The sequence below is a fragment of the Lottia gigantea genome (assembly GCF_000327385.1).
Source record: "Lottia gigantea unplaced genomic scaffold LOTGIsca_11, whole genome shotgun sequence".
Taxonomy (NCBI): Eukaryota; Metazoa; Mollusca; class Gastropoda; family Lottiidae; genus Lottia; species Lottia gigantea.
In genome coordinates, this window is record NW_008707001.1 from 2,315,666 (window position 1) to 2,339,512 (window position 23,847).

At 35.2% G+C, this 23,847-nt stretch overlaps 4 protein-coding genes across 4 annotated transcripts in view; 3 read left to right on the forward strand and 1 right to left on the reverse strand.

Moving 5' to 3' along the window:
* Positions 1-2,810: 2,810 nt before the first annotated feature.
* On the forward strand, positions 2,811-9,761 carry LOTGIDRAFT_156508 (hypothetical protein; the record flags this gene model as incomplete). The annotated part of the gene is made up of 6 exons (XM_009047144.1): positions 2,811-2,943; positions 3,689-3,982; positions 7,380-7,496; positions 8,600-8,835; positions 9,260-9,489; positions 9,674-9,761. The coding sequence occupies 6 exons, from the start codon at positions 2,811-2,813 to the stop codon at positions 9,759-9,761; spliced, it is 1,098 nt and encodes a 365-aa protein (XP_009045392.1).
* A 1,719-nt stretch (positions 9,762-11,480) lies between these two features.
* On the reverse strand, positions 11,481-13,739 carry LOTGIDRAFT_230214 (hypothetical protein; the record flags this gene model as incomplete). The annotated part of the gene is made up of 3 exons (XM_009047145.1): positions 11,481-11,998; positions 12,542-12,758; positions 13,383-13,739. The coding sequence occupies 3 exons, from the start codon at positions 13,737-13,739 to the stop codon at positions 11,481-11,483; spliced, it is 1,092 nt and encodes a 363-aa protein (XP_009045393.1).
* Positions 13,740-16,902: 3,163 nt separating this feature from the next.
* Positions 16,903-17,661, forward strand: LOTGIDRAFT_110248 (hypothetical protein; the record flags this gene model as incomplete). Its single annotated transcript, XM_009047146.1, has 2 exons — positions 16,903-17,067; positions 17,530-17,661. Coding segments are annotated over 2 exons (297 nt in total), but the record flags the coding sequence as incomplete, so codon positions are not given.
* Positions 17,662-20,081: 2,420 nt separating this feature from the next.
* LOTGIDRAFT_212084 (hypothetical protein) overlaps positions 20,082-23,847 on the forward strand; it is a 9,177-nt gene continuing 5,411 nt past the window's right edge. The window contains exons 1-2 of the mRNA XM_009047147.1: positions 20,082-20,774; positions 21,061-21,094. The gene's annotated coding sequence lies outside the window, so the exon portion shown is untranslated. The remainder of the gene's footprint in view (positions 20,775-21,060; positions 21,095-23,847) is intronic.

Consider the following 23,847-nt stretch of genomic DNA (forward strand, 5'->3'; position numbering starts at 1 on the left):
TCAACCCACGATCAACCACGATCCATGAACTTTAAGAAGATGATGAACAGAGCTATATGGAGAGTGTAATAACTCTTTCCAGAGCTGACGTCACATTAATTTAATTAAAATACAGTTCCAGACTTGAAAGTAGCTTTTAATTCATTTTTGTTTTGTAAACGTCCTTTTTCTCCCATTCTAGGTGGACAGTACATCCCATTTCAGCGTAAAAATCGTTTCTTAAAACCAGTTAATGACAGTATTAATTAGAGATTATTACATAATTTTGTCACTTTCGTTCTAAGGATATTCTCTTCTTCTCGATAGAGAATTAAAAGAATAAAGCACAGCGTCATATTAAACTGGTTAACTAAAGCTTCGCAACGTAGCGATAAGCAAACACAACAGGAGTCCAGTTCAACGTCATATCAGTTAGTGGCACCGCCAGTGGGCATTACAGAATCAATTTTATTTTTCAAACACGTTCATGTGGAGAACCATTTCAGATGGTCAGATGAAAGCTCTTGCCTATGCGCTTCCACTGCCGCATTTTGGAATCTCATCCTCGACGATTATCCCGCTATTAAGTCAGTCTGTCCCCTATTTGTACACCCCCTCCTGTCCTTGGGCAGCCACTGCAAATTTGTAGCAAAGTAGAGCATACACGTCATTTTCGAATTCGTGTTACCTTGAAGATTATGTACATCATTCCAAAATTTCAGATTATTTTTAAATTTCGATAACGTTAACTTGCTTTATGACCATATTACCTCAAGCGCTCACTTTCGTTAACGCTTTCAATATGATACAAGAGACTTGTTTTCTAAGAATGGCCCAAGTTTTGTGGGGGATGTTCATCAAGTTGAAAGTTAGTTTTTCTTATTATGCCATTTATTCAAGGGTAAGTAATTCAAATTGAAAAAAAAACATGAAACGAAATTTAAATTTTAATGGTCTCTTATGTTCAAAAAATATCTTTTCTAACATAAAGTTTTTACTAAATTTAACAGAAATTTCCCGCAATTTATTAAAATTAAAGTGGCTTAATTATCGAGAGTAGAGGAAACGAACACACCCTGGTAAAAAGTAGAATATAATAATGATTTTTAACTTTGTACAGATGAATTTCAGCTGATACAACAAGGATACCGTTCAATTCACCCAATCTTGAGTCTCCAGTTTCACTCAATGACTTACAAACACAAGAAAGGCGGGAAGAAGAATAATTAGTATGCATATCTCTGTACACGTGCGAAAACAGAAACTCGGCGAGAAAAATGTTAATAAGGAATATAGCTAGCTCGGGAAGTTTATACAGACGATATACTGTGGTTTATTTTTCTCGGTGTAAAAGGAAAGAGTTTAATCTGTAAATAAACAGAGACTGTGACGTATTTCTCTTACTAACTATTATATAGCGGCGGAATTTACACTGACAATTTGTACCAGTTACAATCACAGAATCGCTCTGTCATGTGTCATTGTCAATGTGTGGTAGGTGGTCTGTAAAGTCACAGTCGCAATGTAGGGAGGTCGGGCGCTGGGTGAAAAATGACTCGAACCAGAAAAGCTAGTCCACGGTTACGACAACACATTCGTATATTATCACGTCAGAGGAACTGGTAGGGGTAAATTTGTCGGGCTACAGAATAGCATGGCCATATTATGACGTAGCTTTCACACCCATCATTTGGTTAGAATCCCTTTCTTAATGCCGGTTAAGAGCTGGCTTGGTAATCAAAATGAATGTTCGGGGTTCCATAGCGGCTAAGATCCTCAAGTCGAAGGAAACAGTAAAAGTGGATCACGGGTTTGACAAAACCATATAAACACTTTGAAAGGAAGGGCTTCACAGAGATTTGATTCATTCACAGTGATAGACCAAGAATTGTAAAGCAGGTGGGGGTGGGTGGGTCGCAACAGGGAATTTTTCCCAATATCCAATGATGAAAAATCAAAATGAGGAGGCAAAACCCGGGCCAGCATAAATTCTGGTTTGGTGGTACCGCTTCCCCCACCCCCTCCATAGGAACGCCGCTGTTCATTCAGAAGCCCTGTCAATATCTATTAGAGAGAATGGAAAGGGAGATAAGTGAGCTAGACCATTGAATTATCTTCTATCTATAATCTATTCTGCTGATAACCCAATTATGATGTCTACAGATTGGAATCCGTACATTTGATGTACAAAGAAAACTCTTATATTCATTCTTGCGGATTACGTGATGCTTATCTGAAACTCGAGTCGTTGTCGTTTTAAAGTATTGGCACAAGGGCGAAAACTCTGGTTTTATTCTCGAAAAGGTCTATAGCTCTATTTATATTAACCGGGAAGCGACAATAAATTCGGGGACAAGGCCAATAACACTGTTTCTAATCAACCAAAAGTCTTCAAATTCGAATTGTAAATGAAATGATCATCACAGGCAACTACTATGACTTATTTTTGACAAGTACGATAACTCTTATCCGAATTTTCGGAAACGTTCAAATTCGAACTTCATGGTCTTTTAATGATTTATTTTTATTCTAAAGCGTTTGGGAGAGTGAAGGGACAGACGCATATGCGTCCTCAGAGAGATGCTGAGCTGATGTGGGCGTATCAATATTAGTTATATAAAGTGTTATTTTTACGGTAATAATACCGTGTGTCATAGGCCGCAGATATAACCAGTTAACTATTAGGACAAAAAATCGATGCCTTTTGAGAGGAGAGTCGGGAAGCAGCTAGTTAGTTACAACAGTGAATTCTATCACAGTTCGTCCCTCGCTTCATTCTTGACAATGTGACTGATTGTGATTATCAATGGACAATCGTTATGTTGGTGATCATGAACCAGACTGTGTCCGGGTATAATCTTACCCAGGAGAAATCCGAATGGGATATAATTATAGAGCAATATGGAATACGTCCTCTGTCCCGATCTGGATATTATGCTACAGGGATTTACCTGTTAATAACAGGTAAGAAATTAAAGGTTTAGTAGATATACAAACCGATGCAACATTGGCTTTGGATTCTCAGAAAAGGTGTCAAGTTGAAAATCCTCATACCAAAAAAAAAAACAAAACAATATTGCGTTTGTGGAATCTTCAAAAGGGGTGCCGAGTTGATAAACCTAGTCGCAGGGTGACATCAGGGTTTCCGAATAATGGCTTTTCAATAGATATTCAAGATGGATTGAACAGTTTATCTTTAGCAACACCCATGTATTGATGAAATGGATGTGAAATTATCGGTTCTGGTCAATTTGAAAATGAGAGTGTAAGAGCAGGGGGTAATAGCGAAAAAAAGTGTTTATCAGCAACTCTGAAAAAATGGTAAAAAAAAAAATATATCAAAACTTAATAGTAGGAATACAGATTCGAATGCAACTCGAAAGCTCACCGTCTAAATTTGAGCCTTGAAATCCATGTATGTGCAGAATTATTTTTGAATGTTAAAATGACGACTCGTCTTTTCTTGATACTCCGCCATATATAGATAAAGAAAGTGGAATTTATAGTTTGAGGTATATTTGAAGGAATTATGCGATTATCGTGCAGTTCTATTACTTCTGAAGACTTTTTACGTAAATTCAAGACACAAATCAACTATGGAAAAGGCGAACCATGGCCTGTAACAGCTTTGTTTTGTATGTATTACTTCCATCATTTATTTGATTAATTCGTTGGTTTTTTTCTGTAACCATTCCATATATCGTTTCAGGCATCATAGCAACAATAGGAAATCTAATGGTGTTGGTGATGTTCGCCAGGGATAGAAAGTTGAGACGGAAGCCACATAACATGCTGTTACTGAACCTAGCTATATCAGATTTTGGAGTCTCATTGTGTGGATACCCATTAACTACTGCCTCCAACTTTGCTCAACGATATTTGTTTGGATCAACTGGGTGTATAATTCAGGGATTTTTAACGTTTACTCTGGCCCTGACAGATATGAACACTCTGGCCTGTTTAAGTGTATATAGATACATCACTGTTTGTAAACCTCATTACAGTAAGTGGACCCTTTTAGAACACCCACCGGAAAAACATTACGCAGGTGGCGCTTATGTGCCCTCGCCCACCTCCGGACCACGGGTTTAATATCTGTCTTTTAATTTACTTTCTTATACATGTAGATTCATTATTGTCGATCTATTTTTGATTAGCGCCAAGGACTCATGTTTTGTTCTTTAATCACTATGTATAACCGTATAGTCATGACTTGAGTATAACAATGTTTGTTTAAAAAGCTGAAAGAATTCAATTTAAACTATCCTTAAAAAAGTTTAAAAAGAAAATCTAACATCATATTGGAGCTACGTTTTTATATAATAATAATAATGTTTATTTACAGTATATAAGGTCTGAGACCGATTACAATGTGTTTCAAATAAAATAAATTACAACATTGCATAACATATACTAAATAATACTAAATAACATATGATAAATGGCGTTAAGATGAGGTAGCTTGATTTCTGAAAGACAGAGCCTCCTCTATATATAAAGATAACATGAAGTTTTTAAAGAACAATATCAATAGGTATAATTACAACTAAAGGTTCAAGATCTTTTTCAAATATAAATTCATCTATCGGAGTTTTATATCTTCACAATGTCAAGCTATAACGTCTGAGGTCTGAGAGATATAATAAGGAGATTCCACATAAAGAATAATGTTATTTTGATGTTTTATTATCCCTCACGCTGTCTGATCTGGTAATATTATATTGATGAGAGATTATTCCCGAGACAGAGTAATACTGATATCGCATGATCCTTCCCTTTTAACTAAAGTTGACAATATGACATCGAGCTAAAATACGATTTTAATAGTGATCTGCCTCTTTATTATGATATTCACAATATGACAAACATCCCAAAAGAGGAAACATTAAACTTTAAACTCAAGAACTGAGTGAACGATAATTCGCGTAGCTAATGATTGCTACTTGCCAGTAACCGGATCTCAAATCAATCTTTCATAATATCTTATAACTTTCATGTAGATGTAGGAGTTATAATCTGTGGCAAAAGTAATTATGTGTAAGGAATTAAAGTCGGCTTTAAGAAGAATAGTCAACATAAAACTTACATAAAGCGTGTGGTTTCTTTACAAAGAGGACTAGACAAGGCCACGGAGAAAACAGATTACATTGTGTATTATACTAATATTTATAACGCCAAAGGTAAAGAGATTAAGCTCACAAACAATCACCGATATTCTTTGATAATACATATCATAAGGATAAACAGACGCATGTCTATCCATCAACAATAACCATACAACTATAGATTAGCATTAGTATCTATGTGTACTCTTCGAAAGTGGTGCCAACTTCACAAATACAATCGCCTTCAGCTCGAGTGACACTGGGTTTAACATAGCCTGTTTCGCTCGCAAACCCTGCCACACAATAATCACATCACTATAAAGCCTTAGTATCCCCTGGATGTACATGCAAACAGAATAAGGGCTACGCGAAATGCCTCTAGAGCGAAGTCGGAAAGTAGTTTTATAACATCATAGGTAAATTCAGACATATTTGACACATTGATATGTGGTCTAAGTATCAATTTATTCGCTTCGGCAATGATACACATGTTTAACCTAGAACTGAAAGGGCTATAAGGTTTTGTTTTAAATTAATAGTTTGCCTGTCAACTATTATCATTCTCTGCGACGGGGGAAAATGTCGAAACGTTGCATACAACTTTTAAAAAGTGACTGTTTTTCCTTAAAGCTGTGTCTACAATTCTATTAACTTGGTGTAATATAATCTGAATAAAATTATTCTACTAGCAAGCTAGATCATCCGTTTATGGCCTTAAACGTGTTATGTTGTGTTGATTAGTGTTTAACATGTCTAGAATAATTTTGAGTATAGAATTTCAGATAGTTCCATTGATAGTTGTGAATGCCGGTTTTGGCTGTTTGACATTTATAAACAGTTCCAACGAGAGTTTTATACTAGACATAGATAGATTGACAGGGTATGCTTCAGCTTTTAGCCACCTGCTACCAATGTATTGCCAATATGTTGTTTTGGATTTCGTTTGGTCTTGGGAGAACCCTCGAGTGTACATTTTGAATTAAGCTTCGACAGTTGTCCCCCCCCCCCTTCCAAACAGTCAGACTTCCATGTTTTTGTACCCCCCGTTTCGGGAGCTTCGAAGTAATAAGAATTTTCTTAATTAAATGGCTTATGGATTCTTTATTTTGGTTAAATAATATTTATCAATTAACGACGATTAGCACTGTTTCATTAGTCGCTCTCATTGGAGTATTATGTTTTAGGTTTCAACGCCTTATTATATAGCAAGATAATGTGATCTGATCTGATCTGATATTCATTGTATTTAATCCTCACAAAAAGTCTTTGTAATTTAGATAATATTAGTTAAAGCCATGAGCTTTTTTCTAGAAAATTAAAGCAGGACAGCTTTTAGAAGTGACAAAAAGATACAAACCCTTCAAAATGAAACTTTTGCCTTGTTATCATTGTATTAAAAACCATTTCTATATTGTTAATTAGAATTTAATCAATCTGTCATTACTTGTTAATGGTTCGATAAAGGAAATTAATTAACAAGGCTCAAGGCTAAAAAAGACTTCATATTTCATCAACTATTAATATTAGTATTGATCAACTAAGGTTCAATCCAATAATGATAACAGAAATGAAATTAAATGGAGTAAATGTTCTACTTTTTAGCATTAATCGAGAACTGAATAAGTAAAAATAAGTAAAAAAAAAAGAACAGACATCGTAATTATGATTTAGATAAGTTTATAAATACTTAATTAAACAATTGAAATGTTTACTTCGTGAAAGTACTAATTACTAATTATCTTTTCTCTCAGTTTGTAAAAAAAATGCTTTGTTTTTTAAAAAAAAAACGACAGGTGTATGCCAGCTTCACATATATAGAACTTTAAACATAATTCTATCTCCATGTGTTCAAACATGGATGGTTTTTTGTCAATGAAATATTACTGTCTCGCAGGCACTGGTCGCAAAGGGCCTTGTGTGATTAGTGACGTCATCAAACACTTTGTTTTAGTGTTATTTGAGGGAACCACAGACGTCTGATTGAAAATTGAAATGGGGCAAATTGATGCTATTTCTAACTTCTGGTTTGACCAGATGGTGTTGTTGGGTGGTTTTGATTTTATTTACAAGCCTGACTATAAAGATTATCCACCACCAGTTTATTAATGATACTATTTTGAATTTTCAGCAAGGACAACTATTATGGATATACTACTCCTTTAATTTAATTTTTGCAACGTTTCAATTCAATTCATATTAAATTAAAAGAGTAGTATATCTATAATAGTTGTTCTTGCTGAATGTTCTACCTACTTCTAAATGTCATTTAAAGATTATATTTTGAATTTATTTCAGTCAATAAGTTGGATATAAAGTGTACATTACGGATTATTGTATTTTTATGGTGTTACTCCTTTCTGTGGACAGTTCCACCTTTATTGGGTTGGAATTCTTATATATTTGAACCATTTGGTAAGTATTGTAACAATGTAGATACACTCCAGTCCATTAAGAGCCAACTCTCTCCATTTCCCCAACTTTGAAAGCGTTTGGTTTTGTTTTATTACATTGTTACTAGGAATCCGGTCTTACAAGACATACTTTGATTGGTTAATATAACGTCATTTGGATGGGACTGTGGTAGAAAACCTGTTAGATTAAAACTCTGACAAAAATATCAAGGAAAAAAATCGAAATGTGATCAATTCAAATTAGATTGTTATAATACTGAAAACTGGGCGTTTTTAGAAATCCTAGGGTGGACGGATCAAGTAGGGGGCACAGAACTGTCTATGGAGGGTCACCAGGAAGTAAAGATCTCAGTAATAAAAAAAATTTAACAGTAGTTGGGGGAAGCCTTTTCACTCACCTTCCACCGCACTGAATGTCAAGATCTATCATCTCAGTGAGTTAGGTTAGGTATTTATTTTAAGATTGGTGTATTATTTGCGTGACATCTCTGTAAGTGTATTGATTCGCTGTATATAGTAATCTTTCCTGTAATTGACCGGAAACTGGCAATCCTTTCCTTCGGGGTATAACAATTATAAGACTATGTTTGTATGGAAACTATGAGTGAGCGGGATCAGATTCTTAGATTCTTTAATTGTACCCTTGTCAATAACTAAGTTTATAGATTATTTAATAGGATAGCGTGAAGAACTGATTACAGAACTGATTTTGAAGACGGCTATAGCACGTTGGAACAGTGGCGTTTCTATGGAGAGCCAGGAGGGAGAAGGCTATTGCTCCCCAGTAAAGAGACTGATCCGGCGCCCCCCCTCCCCTTACTTTCAAATTTATATCATTTTACATAGTGAAAAAAATTGTCTTTGAAATCTCCTTACATCATCTTTGGCACACGTGGAATGTATTCTGACTTGTTTAATTAAACTTCCGGTTTATTCCACTAATCCTGAAGCACCGGAACACAATTCAAGCGCCACCTTACTTGTACATACTTCTGATAAAAGGGACCTGGAAATTCCTTTCAGAGAGTTCACATAGCTAATAATATAATTGTTTTGTTGGAATTCCTTTGATGGAGTAAAAATATCTATTTATACCTATTCCAGGGACCTCTTGCAGTATTGATTGGATGAATTCTGAGCCGTTTGCTCAAGCCTATACATGGTGCCTTGTATTATTCTGTTACCTCATTCACCTGATTACTATGATCGTCTGCTATTTCCACGTGGTTCGGCGAACCAAGGAACTAAACATCAGTCTTGACCTCTCTTCGCCGTCTGTTGGAACACCGGCAGAAGTCGAATGCTGTTCAAAACTTCATCTAGAAAAACATGTTACATGGGTATGTAGAGTTGGTGCCATACCCTACCTGCTAGCCACACCCAATACATCATAATATAGTGGAGCTGAAATCGATTTAAAGGGATTGTAAAAAAATCTTTTTCGTATGTGTATGAGGCACATTTTAGCTTACTTTTGCACCAACCTATCTCTCTCTCGACTTCTGTGGTTTCCTGCAATTCCAGTAACTATCAGAATTGTAACCCCAAGAACTGAACTACATTATTGAGCATTTTCTCTGTCAGGGATTGTGTTTTTATGATAGTGACGCCATATTTGGTCATTAAGTTTTTGTAGAATTATAAACGGGATATTGGAATGTTGCACATGGAAGCTACAATACTTATACAGACTAAAGAATCTCCATACAATCTCTTAAAGATCGGGGTTGTTGTCAAATGATTTTGATTTTTTTTTTATTACAGATGAGTGTCATTATGACCTCGACATTCATCATCTTATGGACGCCGTATGCCTTCGTCTGTCTATGGTCTGTACATGATAATACCCTACCTGCCTGGATTACCACCTGGCCCACTATGTTCGCTAAAGCTTCATGTATGGTCAATCCAGTAGTGTACTACATGAGCAATCCTTTATTTCGAAAATGTGCTAAGAAACTTTTATGTTGTGAGGCTGGACCTACTGAAATAAGGTAAGAAATATAGAAACTACTAAACATGGCGTCGTTGGTGACGAAATATTTTGATGTGGTGTCCAATTTTCATTCTAAAAGGTACTACGGGTATGACGTGTATAAAGCCTATAGATATATCATCAGGTTAAATGAATAATTTCTTTCATATCCTTATATAATTAGACTATATCTTTTATTTCAGGCCCCGATTGCGTTACCGTGTAGACAGAAACAATGGCAACTTTCTCAGGAATAAGGAGACCAACCAGATCGAAACCAAGTTCTTTTGAGACATCTTGAATCCATAGTCGCCTCTTTTAATAGAATGTGCGAGTCATTGACTAAAGAAAGCCGATATCTCAAACTCAAAGGAGTATCCGGAGAACAACGATAACACTGACCGAAGCAAGAATTTTTCTCTTTCATGGAAGGATGTGCCAACCAACCACATCAAAAACATTAACTGTGCTGGGTCACAGGTGTCTTTCTCTTTCGTGTAAGGGTGTTCGAGCCACAGATCGAAAACGCTGACGTAGCAGGAATTTCTTTCTTTCGTGGAACTATGTGAAAGCCGAAGACCATCGAAGATGCTGACCATAACAAGTATCTTTCTCTTATTTAAAAGAATGTCCGAGACAACGACTATCCAAAACATTGACCGTTGACTGCTGGTAATTATCCGGAAAAGTCACGACCAAGAGCAATGAATACGGAATATAAGTTACAAATATGGTGTTACTCATCTGAACCTATAGATGAACTTTCTGCTCGAAAGAATAAACCGTAGTAGGATGAGAACGGACAGTCCGTTCAAAGAACAACGAACTCGTGAAAGCGATGATCGGAATTGAATGAAAGAAATTACGTCTGTACCTGCACGAACTGCACGCGACAGATGGAGTGTACGTTGGTACTAAGTGTCGAATGGAGATGTACACCAGCATTGAAGAGACTGACTATGTCAGATTATATATTGGCAGCATCATTTTCAGGCTTTCATTGAAGGCTCATGTTAAAGCAGTAATGAGCGTTATACTAAGTTCAATAACCCTTATCTCAATACACATCTTGACTTTATATGACACCAATTTATAAAACTTCTCTATATTAACTTCAAGTAGTCATTTTGATTGGCGTGGTTCGTTAATTTTTATCAAATTCATCACCAGTAATCATCAGATCTACTCTCTTCAATTACTAGTAACATTGTGCTTCATCTACTAAATAAAATATTGGTCTGATTTATTGGCATTATAATAGATATGCGCTGATCAACTTGGTATATTTTGAAATAGTAATATAGAAAGTCTTTAATCAGGTTTAAAACTGGAAGAAAATAATTTGAGAATAAGTCAATTTTGTTGAAAAGAAATATTTACTAGCAATTGGATTACTTTCTCAGTTTTTTTGTTTTTTAGGTCTTTGGACTACGAGTACGAATTTCCATTTTAACCTTAACATTGCTTTAATCCTGTGCCAGTGCCTTCTGTTGGATAGTAACTTGTTACCTTTCAACCACTCTAATCTCTGATAACTAAGAATGATTTTACATTGTTACCAGATATATTGCCTAAATCTGAGTACCAAAAGCCTACCATTAAGTTAAAGCTAGTACATACTTTAATACGTTTAAACATAAAGGTATGGAGCCGTTATGTCGGTTGACATTCAAACGATAAAGGGAAATACATTTATGTTTTACATACTGCGAAAGATTTTGAACATCAGGCACCTGATGTTCCAAAATATCGTTGAGGGGCGAGTGAGGGGTATAGGTGAATACGGTGATGGATGGCTCAGGTAAGATCGTGCCAGGAGGTCGTTGTTAAACAGAAGCAATATAAATGCTTCCCTTTGCTGTCCCGATAACCAGTTTACCTTGACGACTGAGATACGAAATGGCTGTCGGTTTTCTGACATAGAATAGAGTCTTCTTTCTGAGTCCATTATGACTGACTCTCTGAACTTCATTCGATACATTGGATATCATATACCATATTCTACCGATTTCATCCCAAACTGCACCCTTTTGGGCTTTTGGGAAGGAGTCGATTTTTTGCTTCTTCAGACTGATTACGGGTCAGCAAACCTAAAAGTTTACCATCATCTTGTTGAAGAACATCTTGCAGTTGCCATTTTGGATTGTACACTCGTATCGTTGACGAATTGCGACATCCGACGAGAAATAATCCAGCCGGGGTTTGATCAATATCCGATCCGCATGGTTCCTCTAAGAGTATCAGACCAGTAACTTTGAATCCTCCAGGCACGGATAGAATGATCAGAGTTCTTTTACCAGGAGCTCCAACAATCACATGGGTTTCATTTATGGCGGTTACACCTTCCAGATTCCACGGGAACTTGAATTCAGAAAGCAGCAGACCGTCCAAATTGAATCGTCGGAGAGCCGTCTGGTTGGTATACGTCACAACAAAACTGTCGTCGTCTAAAGAGGTGATGTCATTTATAGAACAATCTACTATCCAGTTGGGACATCCGGAAATGCGCAGCTTTAGCCTTCTGTGTTCTGCAATGGAAAAGTTGTTTAAAATTTATGAAAAGTTCAACAGAATCATCACGAGGCTATGTATTCTTATTTTCAGATAGTTTTTAGTTCTCTGATGGGGAGAGGCCTATCATGTTACCCTCAACAATTATACTTTTTATTTTAAAGAATACACAATCAGTGGCATATTACTATACATGTATTTAAGATCAATGGTGTCTCATTGCTATCACATCACAATCTATCTGTTCGCTAGTTCAAGTTGAACGCCTTAACTATCTGGGATGTATTCGTATACGATTCTCACAAAAAAAACCCAAAAAACAATGAATGTCTTTCCTTGCATTATTGATTGTGCTTGTACCATTTTTGTTATTTTCAATTCATTGTAACGCATCCCCTTGTTCAAAAAACCATTTACGACCTTACTTCATTATAATAGTACTGGAACAAGGATTATCACTCAATAAAAAATATAGGTCTCTTCTCTTGATTGAGATAGATTAAATCAAATTTGATGTCTTAAATAATTTATTTTAACATGACAAATCTCGATATACTTACCCAATTTAACTAGATTTGGTCTCCATGGTGACCGAGTTTGAAGGTATCTCATGGTACTAGTATCTATGTGTGTCAAATAAAACAATTGATCTCTGATCTCTGATAGTTTCAGCTCAGAATTCGATACTACTTCCTTCTTGATGTCAAGATCTTCAACAACCTCTCGGTAATCAGACTCCAATTTCTCTAGATCTGATATCAACGTCTTCTTCTCATGCTGAAATATAAAACCCAAATACCATGAAGTCTTTTAATGGGGGTTGGGATTAGGGAGTAAAAGTTGTAATTTTGTACTAATGACAAAGTTACAAAAGCACAGGCACAAGACTTATAGGGATTTGCCGAGTTGGGGTGGGTGTTGAGTTTGTACGCAAGTTTCAAAATGACAAGTATTGTGTAGATCGTACATTGAAGTCTCTCATGCTGAAACTAAAATAGCCCGAAACTATGAAGGCTCTAATATAGTGATCTATATACGAAGTGGCATTTCTAAGGGTGGTGGGAAGGGGCGTGGGGATACTTTCACTGAAAGGCCACGAGGTATACGCTAGTTTGAAAATAACTTATAACTTTAATTATATAGATCTGATATCAATGTCTTATTTTCATGTTGAAAAATAAAATACAACCCCCCCCCCCAAAACGGCGCGATCAATTTTCTGTCAGTTTTAAAAGGTTTTGGATCGTGGCATGGCAATTGTATTTATTTATTTGTATGCGAAATGATTATAAATATAGCAACATTTTGTCGGCACGTTTCTTGTGAAATTTACAAAATTTTTATATAAAGTGAAAAGATTTCGGCAGAATTTGAAATTATAGGAATCAGACATAGATTTACCTTGGATTTAAAAACATTCTCCACATTTCTGACTTTATTCCTGATTTTATTAACTCTAACATGACAGCGACTTGCGATTTGTTTTAAATTCCATACTTTGGTGGAAAATATATCAGAATCGTCACCATTGAGAGTTTCATTACCACACTTTATTTCAGTAGCCACTGGCGACTTGTCCATTAATCGTTGTATTTCCGATTCTTCCCTGCGAATTTGAATTTCTAATTCTAAAAATGCATTGGTTATCTCTCGTCTTAAGCCTTCGATTTGCCCAATTATCAATTGGTTATCCCCCTTGGTAGTGTCACAAAAGATTATAACACAAATATAGAGTCCTATGATTGTCTTGAACGCCATGTTGTCGTTAAACTTTTTCAAGATCGTTTTGATTCGAACAATTTTAGTTTGCTATCATAGTGTCTATCTGACCTGATCTGTCCTAGTATCGGATGACCATTGTGATGGTCTGTAATTAAAATGCTGATTGTTTTTCATTTTTTATCTATTCTAATTACGATAAGAGCTTTAAGTTTAATGATGTCAAGGTATAGGACGAACTTCGTAATGGGGTGAGGAAATGAATGGATGAAGGAGTTACGCCATACTCTTTTACACCTGTAATTGAACTAATGAATATGGGCAAAATAAGGGAAATTTTTCCGGCTTTAGCCTATTATTTCTACACAATCTGTAGCACATGGGCCTCAGATGATTGTCCCATCCGAACGACTCAGACGCTTTTTCCGTGTCAGACCCTCCGACAGTTGACAAAGGTAAACCTGGCGTTGGTGTGAGCGAGATTTGGAAGGAGGTATGCGATGGAAGGGACGAAAAAGATTATTGGGATATCAGATGGCCTTGGGTACATTGTAAGTGAGAGGCAGCCAGAAGGAGTATGGTACTCTATTACATCTTTTCAGAGGTGCCCACGTTACATCCAAAACGTTGAGAATTAGTTCGCATTACAGGACCACAATTGGGTTTTTAGATTTTGCTCAGTGGTCAATTAAAATTTGAGAGAATTCCTTCCCTTGAAGTAAAACGTAGATAAAACGTTAGCCTACTATTTAGATTAAAGTTTTTAATTTGTTTTGATTAGAAAATTGCGATACGATAAGTCCTATCGCTTTGATTGAATCCCGTTTTACTATCACATTACATGTAGTAAAATTATAAGACGAGGGACTAGGGCTATGTATGAAATTGATGCTTTGAAGCGCAATTATTAGGTTTTATTAGGCTATTATGAAACTACGCCTCTCGCAGTCTATTTTAGACTGTACAGAAAATTGGAATTTACGCTATGCTTTCTATGCATTTGATGCAATCCATGCGTAGGCACTAGCCTATTCATTCATTGAAGGTAAAAGAATGTTTTAAAAAACGGAGGCCTTCTATAAATCCACACTGAAGACGGCAAAATCAGTCCTCCTATCGCAGTTGTGTATAAAGGGAGACAACTACATTTTTACTTTACTAAAGGGAACTAACTCTTGTTTGATTTTGCACACGGCACGCCATTTGACACTTTGGTTTGATCATGTGATACAACCATTTTATACACAAAAGTCACAAGACGGTTTGTAATAATTCCAAACTGCTATTTTCGTCGTTTATATTACTGAAAAGGTAAGTAGAAGTTATTTTCAATAATGGTGTTTGATTCCTTTTTCGTTATCTATGACTGTCAAGGCTGCCATATCTGTTGATAAACTAAGATTTGATCAAAATCTTTCTCTTCCTGCTATGGGGTTTGCCAGTTAGGTTTTTTGAATGATGATTTATATCAGTGAATACAGAACAGTTTTACTGCATATCAGAGTCACATTTCATTAAATTGCGTTTATGTATTTCGTTTTACGTACACGGGGCTCGTCAGGGATAAATAATACCCTCCTCACACAGTTTCAATAATGCCTCCTTGATTGAAGTTTTAGTGAAATTTTCTCATGAATAGGAATAGTCTAATGATGTTTTAAATTTACAAAACAAGGAAGTTGATCATCAAAATACACCAAGGAAACTTTTAAACCTGTGTTATATATAGGCCTACTACAATGCGTTTTACTAATGTCAATGTCAATTGTCAAATGAAAGCATACACCAGTAAGAATGGTTAGCTATGTTGATCCTTAAAATTGAAGTTAGAAAGAAAGGTGTAATATTTTAAGGGGAAGGGTGACCATGTAACATGGCATGGCATTAAACTGGGACATAGTACTTCAAGGGATTGTGAAGAGGTTTTCAAAAATTTTTATGCGTATTGGGGACACAGGTAGCATCAATTTACACCATTCTAATTTGCAATCAGACTTCTGTGGTTCCTGCAATTCCACTAAATCTAAGTGTTTTATGACATCACCCCCGGAAAATCTGCTTGTATCACATAAGACCTTTGCGGGGGGGGGTGACGTCATAAATCATTTAGGCACAGATATCCATGATATTTGTTAACCTGTCAAAGGGAAACATTGTATAAATAAATAAGTACGGTACCAATAATAATAAAGGTTTAGTGTAAAGTTAACAGGTGTCTGTTATTGATGTTACAGGTCTTTATATTTTTTCTTCAGTTATTGAAGACGAGACTGATCCAAGATGTCTGATGCTCCACCACCATACAGTGAAGGTTTCAATAAACCAGGTGAGTGTTCATTAAAGATAATATTTTATGATTGTAAGCTTGATTCTTTCTCTTGAGATAAGATTTGAACGACTTACTCCCCCCTTCTTTATTTCATCTGATGATGACGCGTGTAAATTGTGTTTAAACATTATGTCATTGTTATTAAAGAAGTGTGTTATACCATAATATATTCCCTTGCGTTTCCTGTTATTGTTATTGACAGTGAAATATTATTATTATTATTATTATCTCCTCAACACCTCGGAAACCAATACACATTTCTACCGTGTTTTGATTTAGCAGGTAAATCTTGTATTAGGGGAAAGGTAATATAATGTATTCATGATGCCATGTGATTATCATACCAACCAATCAACATTCTTGAACATAGCCAGTTTTAACCTTTGTTATGTAATTATGAACACATACATAGAACTTGGGAATAATACATGAATACTGAAAACTCCAAATTGAATGGAACAGGTCACTTTGATTGTTTAAAATTCACTACCTTATTTGGACCTATGTATAGATAAAGTGAACCCAGGTCCCTATGTATTAATAAGGGGGACAACAGTGGTGAATGAATCTGGCACTTTATTGACAATAAATCCATTAAAAGAAAAATTATTTATTTATAGCTATATTACCCAATATCACAATAGATATTATTTTGTGTCCCTTTTATCAGGATCTTTCTTAACATAATTGGTAATACCCAGTACATTTTTTAAAAAAACTTCTGAATCTTCCTTGAATAACATATTCTATTATATCTTTGATAATATTCCAGGGGGACAAAATTATGGGTCTGTCCCAGCAGGAGCTTATCAAGGACCCTATCAAGGACCTACAGCACCACAACAAGGTTACCCTCCAGCAGGGGCCTATCCAGGACCCCAAGGATACCCAGGAGGAGCCGTACCCCCACCACAAGGAGGGTATAACCAGCCTAAATACCCCCCAGCAGGGGCAGCACCAGGGTATCAGCAGAGTTATAATATTTCAGCCCAACCCCAGACAGCTGTAGTGATGGTAGGGGGATGTCCAGCCTGTAGGGTAAGTCTTTAAGTCTCTATAAAGCCATGGTCAGGTAATTTCAAAATTAGAATGTGGCTAATATGTTTTTTTCTATCAAGCAGTAACTGAGGTACCATTGAAAAGAATTTTGATAAGTTCTAAGGGCTTTATTTATTGTAATTCCTATCTAATAGCATGAAAGGTTCACTACTTTTTGTCATTTCTTTTAATAAAGCCAAACATGTCAGGATTAATTTCTTGATGCCCTTGGATCAATTGATAAAGATTTGTTGAAAGTGGCAGTATGCATCAAATCAAAGTATATATTTTGGAAATAATAATATTTCATAAGCATAATGAAGAGTTTGAAATTAAGTTTATGGTCTAACAGACTATTTTCTTGAAAACTTTCAAAATTTTCAACCAAAAGAAATTCATAAAACAAGGATTTCTCTCGACTAACTTGAAGTGGAAACATTAAACATTACCTTCATATTTCAGGTGGGTGTTTTAGAAGATGATTTTACATGTCTAGGTGTGTTCTGTGCCATCATGTTTTTCCCCATCGGTATCTTATGTTGTTTGGCCATGCGACAGAGAAGATGTGTGAATTGTGGAGCAGTTTTTGGTTAAGAATTATGATTGATGGTCAGTTTTCCAGATTTAAAAATCATTTCAATTTGAATGCTGAATGAAAGATTCAATACAAAAGCTAAAAGGGATTATAAACGTTTTTCGAGGGACACATAGCTACACGATTCTGATATCCCTTTCTTTCACCAAGTTCTGATTAATATAGTAATTGTATAATATTTTATGTTAATGGACAATTGGAATTATGCAAAGCCAAATTCAAAGTGTTATGTGTTTTTCTTAATTTGTAGAAACATTTTAAGTATACAACCCTCATCAGGACAGCTTGTTTGTGATTGTATATCAATATTTGCAAAATCTTTTGTGATAACACACTTTTGACGATAAGTTACTAGGCTATAAGAGCAGCTTGTAAACTTTTTTATCATCCCTTTGAAATGCAACAAATAATACACAATTTAGGCTCAAAAATATTTTTCTATTATTTTGTAATCAATATTTGTTATTTTGAGAGTAGTTTATTTGAAAATAGCAATTTGTTTTAATTGGTATATGAAATCCCATCTTAATCTATTCTTTTGTTATTATTATTTGTGACATTACACTAATTTATTTTCTGTAGATGCCAAGAAACTGCTCAATTATTGATTGTTTTCTATGCATTTTACTGAATACCATGTAGTAAATCAAATACATGCTTTTCTCAGTTGATAGAGCTCAATTTCAGCTATCTGTATAGTTGTCTGAATATTTGTTTCACCAGCTGATACAGCTCAATTTCAGCTATCTGTAACACTTTTCATAAACAAAGTTTGACTTTTGGTAAAAGCTATGATTAAACTTGTATGCAAACTCACACACAAACTCAGTAAAAACAGCCTATAGCAAATCCTGTTCATATCTTTAACAAATCAAAAAGTCGGCTTAAGACAGCTTTCAAGGTGCCAAAAGGGGGGAATCCCCTTAATAACATCAATACTGTCGATCTCCTCCTATGTACATTGTCAGTTTTGCTGAATCAGCGTACGAACACATGACATCATGTTTTGAGTTACGCTTAAAGTATGCATTTAATCGTAGCTTTATTTTTGATTTAATTGACTTGAACTCATCCCATGCTGCTTACTTCAGATAAAGATACCAAAGTCTCATTTTGAATTTCCATTGTGAAAAAAGTGTAAACAGATAGTTAAATGCATGCTTTTCCTACATTTTAAATGTATTGGAATATTTATCTCCTTGTCAATCCTGTCAATTCATAGAATCAGATAGTTTAGGACTACACAGTGGCGGAGCCAAAGGGAGGGCACCCTCAGATATTTAACCCCCTCCCCTCCAATGTCAACCTGACTCCGCCACTGGGACTACATCCTGTTATAATTGTTACTATTTATAGTTGTTATTTCTTTCTTGTGTTATTAATTTTAATGGGTTATCTGCATTAGGCAATCTTGTATTGAACTTTTGTACCCTTTGAATCTGTATATTATGTATTATGATAAATGCACAATGGTGTGGGCCTATTGGCTTTAAAAGTAAACCAGGCCCCAGACCACAAAACATTTCTCATGCTTAACTTAGTTTCATGATTCTCCTCACATCAAGAAAATGTACAATTGAAGATTAATGTGATAATGCCAGAAACGGTGTGACCTAAAATAGTTTGATATAGTTTCATCATAATCAGTTATACATTGTAATAGCTGCTTAATTGTGAGTAAAATTTCAACTAAGTATGAAGAAAGTTATGTTGCCCAGGGGCCTGGTCCCTTGTAGATCTTCTTATTTGATATTTAACCACCTGTCACCCTATCCTGTCTATAAGTTAAATTTTAATGTATAGTGCATTTTATTGTTTGTGTCCCAAGTGCCATTTTCACATTGTCAAGATATTACTAACTGCCTCTAATACCTTGACTGCAGTAGCCACCTTTCTTTGTAATATCTTGACATTGTGAAGATGTCCAAGTGCTAGTAATTGTATTGGACATAGGTGAGGCAAATCCACCTTTAGACCTATATTAAATAATTGATGTTGTTTGTTATTGTGTTACGGTGCTCCGATTGTAAATATGTAAAGTGTAAAATGTGATAATCAAAGATTGAAATATATTCATAATAAAAATTTATAGCAATTTATGGATTGTGTATACCTTATTGGGCTGATGAAGTCAGATCAACAGCATCATTGTAACCAACACTTTTGAAATATACAATGTCAAGGGCACTTCACTTTGCTTACCCAAAAAATCATCTTAGTCCCTATGTCAGGCTTCATTGCCACTGGATACTTTGTTAAAAATCTACTTTCAACAAATTGTGTTGCCATCTCGTTATAAAAATAATACCTTAGCCTTAAACAGATCTAACCCAGGATCTCTGTTTCACAAAATCATTTCCGACTAACAGTCCCAGACCTTGATCTCAGTGAGGTACCATACTCATAAAACATAACTTATAAATGTGAATAAATGTGTTTATATCAATATATACAAAACTATTGTATAAATGGATGATATATATGATTAGAATAATATCTTTACTGTTTAATAGTAAGTCATAGATATTTATGAACATCCAGGGAAGATTCCATTCATAGAAATGATCAACTTTCCTCATTTTCTATTTCAATTCAAGGCATAAATACAGGGCGACACAATGTATGATGTATGTATTCTACTCTGACACAAAATGATACAAAGTTTTATACTCTAATTTACTACAGCTGATTAGGCTATTGAAGACTGACCAGGCAGTGTGAAATAAGGGAAATTTTACTAGATTACAGTTATTATCAGTTGGCATCAGAGTTCAATTACTCTTTGCAGCTTAATTCATTTATATTAGGTCAGTCTAATGTTGATGGGACTCTAACTCCTGTTAGATTTCAGAAACGTCCCCAAATGTACATAAATATCTCTAACCTTACTTCTCTATACAGTAAAATATTCAACATGGTAAAAGTAGCACAATAAAAAGAACACCTCCTATTTTAGAAATGTTCGTGTAAAATTTCAGTCCATGTTTTTAAATCAAGAGTTTTTCGATACTGTTTTGTATTTCTCTGATTTGATTGCTGAGCTGCGATCCTTCTTTCTTGATAACTGAACACGCAATTACTGGTCGTGATACACCACAAGCTCTTCCTAATGCTGAAATACAGAATCCAATTACATGCAATAAAGGTTTCAACTGAATTCATGAAAAAATGGAATATCAAACAGTGCTTTTCTGTCCAACTCCTTTGTTTATCTTGATCAGTGAATAACACTCCTGGAATATCACAGACCTTGAGAGGTGATAAGAGATCAAAACAATATCTACAATGGTGCAAATTGATGCTATCAATGTCCCCAATACACAAAATTTTTTAAAGAAAACCTCTTCACAATCCCTTATTAGTTGAAATAAAAATAACAACAAATATACAACACTCACCTTGTTTGGATCTGACAAATACATAAGGTACATTCTGAAAATAAAAGATAAATGTAGAATTAAGTATAGGTAGATGAATCATAGAGCAAATACCTCAAGCAAGTCATACTATTGCCACAAGAAAATAAAATGTTTTGCTAGTGGCAAGTACAACTTGAAACAGATGTCAACCCTCCTTCATAATAATAATTAATAACATTATAATCTCTTTATTAGGGTCAGAGATTAGACTCAAAAGCCTTACTTGCATCTAGCTTAACTTATATATACCTAAAAACAAAATTAATCAGAAAAAATTATACAAACAATATAAAATCAAGGTGCACAAATAACACATCTTTAAGATACAAATGTTTTTGTTGATAGAATTGGATATCAAAAGTCTAAAACTCCACAACTTTTTCAACCCTCAACTCACCTTGTCCTCACATAAAAGAGGTAGATGAAGTAGAATTTCTAATGGCTGGGCATCAGCAGACATGACAATAAACTCAGCAATACCACGATTCAACGTCTTGGTGGCTGAAATAGAATAAATATCAATCTGATAACAACTTTGGTTCATCAGGATCCTTTCTACCAGCTACTCCTCGACATTGATCTTTCCCAGAAAAAAGGGTATGAGGGGTTTGCAAGCCAGCTTTAATAAAACAGAAATTGTGACTAAAGTAGGTCACTAAAACCTTTCGGCAAGTGTTTTCAGAAATCACCAAAGGCATGAAAAAACAGGCTTAATGACAAAATGGGGATTATTCGCTAGAATCCATACGATACCTTCATTGGCCCCCTTCTTGATCTGTTTATAATTTGAAGCTTGTTTCACTAAATCCAGGATGCCTTGAGTCAGTTGAGCTTCGGCAAGAGGATAAGCTTTAGGATTAATTTCTTCAGCCTGAAAAACAAAACAGGTAACAAAAGCTCAAGGGTGATCTTTGGTGTTAGCTTATAACTAACTATAGTTATACTGCCAAGATGCCCTGTTGTTGGTCCAGGATGTTCAATTGGCACTTGGGCTTGGCAGTTCCTACAATTGAATAAGAGTTTAAGTAGCATGCTGATAAGACAGAAAGAACAACCAGAAACTAGAGCCACTCGTGGCACAGAGTGGGACTTTGCAAATGTAGCAAATACCCCGAAAAAATCATCCTTCCACGATAATTAGATCAAGTGCAAGAACAGTCTAAAGTTGAGAAATTTTCATTTTTTAGAAGATTCTAATACCGGAAGTAGACGCCAGACCTCACAAATGAAAGTATCAGCAGATAGCCAAGGTCAATGACCTTTGATCTTGTAAAAGAGAAAGTCTAAAAAGTTCAAGATTAAGAGATATAAGTCATCAAAATTTCTAATTGCACACGACTATAAAACCGGAAGTTGACATAGGACAGCAAATATGAAAGTATAAATAGATAGCCAATGCCAATTACGTTTGATCCTACAAAGGTCAAGGTCAACAAAGGTCAAGGTCAAAAATTGAAAATTTTTAATTTCCAAAACCTGTTCCTTTTTTTGAACTAAGAAGCGGAAACAACCGAAATTCTGAGACAAAGTGGCTCACAATATGAGGTAATTGTATGCAAAGTTCCATTTTCAACAAATGTATACTTTGCGAGTTATGCCCCTGGCCAAAAATGTCAATAATGAGTAATTAAACCCGGAAGTGCCACGCCCAACTCAATATTTTTTGAATAAGTTAATCAATATTCAAAATGTTACGTTATGTTCCAAATGTCAAGTTCCTACATAATAGAGGTCAAAAGATATAGGTAAACAAAAGTCAACAAAGGTCAAAATCGAAAAATGAAAATATCCAAAAGTTAAAACCCGTTCCTTTTTTGAAACTATAAAGCTGAAACAACTGAGCTGTTAATACATAGTGGCCAAAAGGATGAGGTAATTGTGTGCAAAGTCTCTTTTTGAACAAACGCATGCTATGCGAGTTATGCCCCAGCCCCAAAATGTAAACAATTAGTAATTCAACCTGGATGTGCCACGCCCACATAAGTTTTTTTGTCATAGGTGAATTCATATTCAAAGTGTCTAGTTATATTCCAAATATCAAGGTTCTACATCAAATAGATCATAACATATACATACACTAATCTCAAAAAGTCGCAAATATTGTGAAAAAAAAAACTCAAATTTGAAGAAAATCACGAATTTCAATTTTGGTTTAAAAAAACGATTGTTATATATCTATGTAAAGTACACGAGAAGCACATTAGGAAACCGAAAAAATTTACTCTCTAGGTTAATTAGGTCACGTGCTAGAGCAGTCCAAAGTTGCGAATTTGGATGTTTTTGGACAGCTATAAAAGCGAAAGTAGACGTCAGAGGTCAAATATGAAAGCACAAACTAATAGACAACGTCAATGACCTTTGACCCAATAAAGTTCAAGGTCATCAAAGGTCAAGGTCAAAAATTGAAAATTTGAATTTCCAAAACCTGTTCCTTTTTTTGAACTAAGAAGCGGAAACAACCGAACTTCTAAGACAAAGTGGCTCAATTCATGAAATAATTGTATGCAAAGTTCCATTTTGAACAAACGTATACTTTGCGAGTTATGCTCCTGGCCAAAAATATCAATAATGAGTAATATTACCCGGATGTGCCACGCCCACCTTAATTTTTTTGCATAGGGTAATTGATATTCCAAATGTTACGTTGTGTTTTAAATTTCAAGCTTCTACATTATTCAGGTCAAAAGATATAGGTCAACAAATCTCAATAAAGGTCAAAATCGAAAAATGAAAATATCCAAATGTTAAACCCGTTCCTTTTTGGAA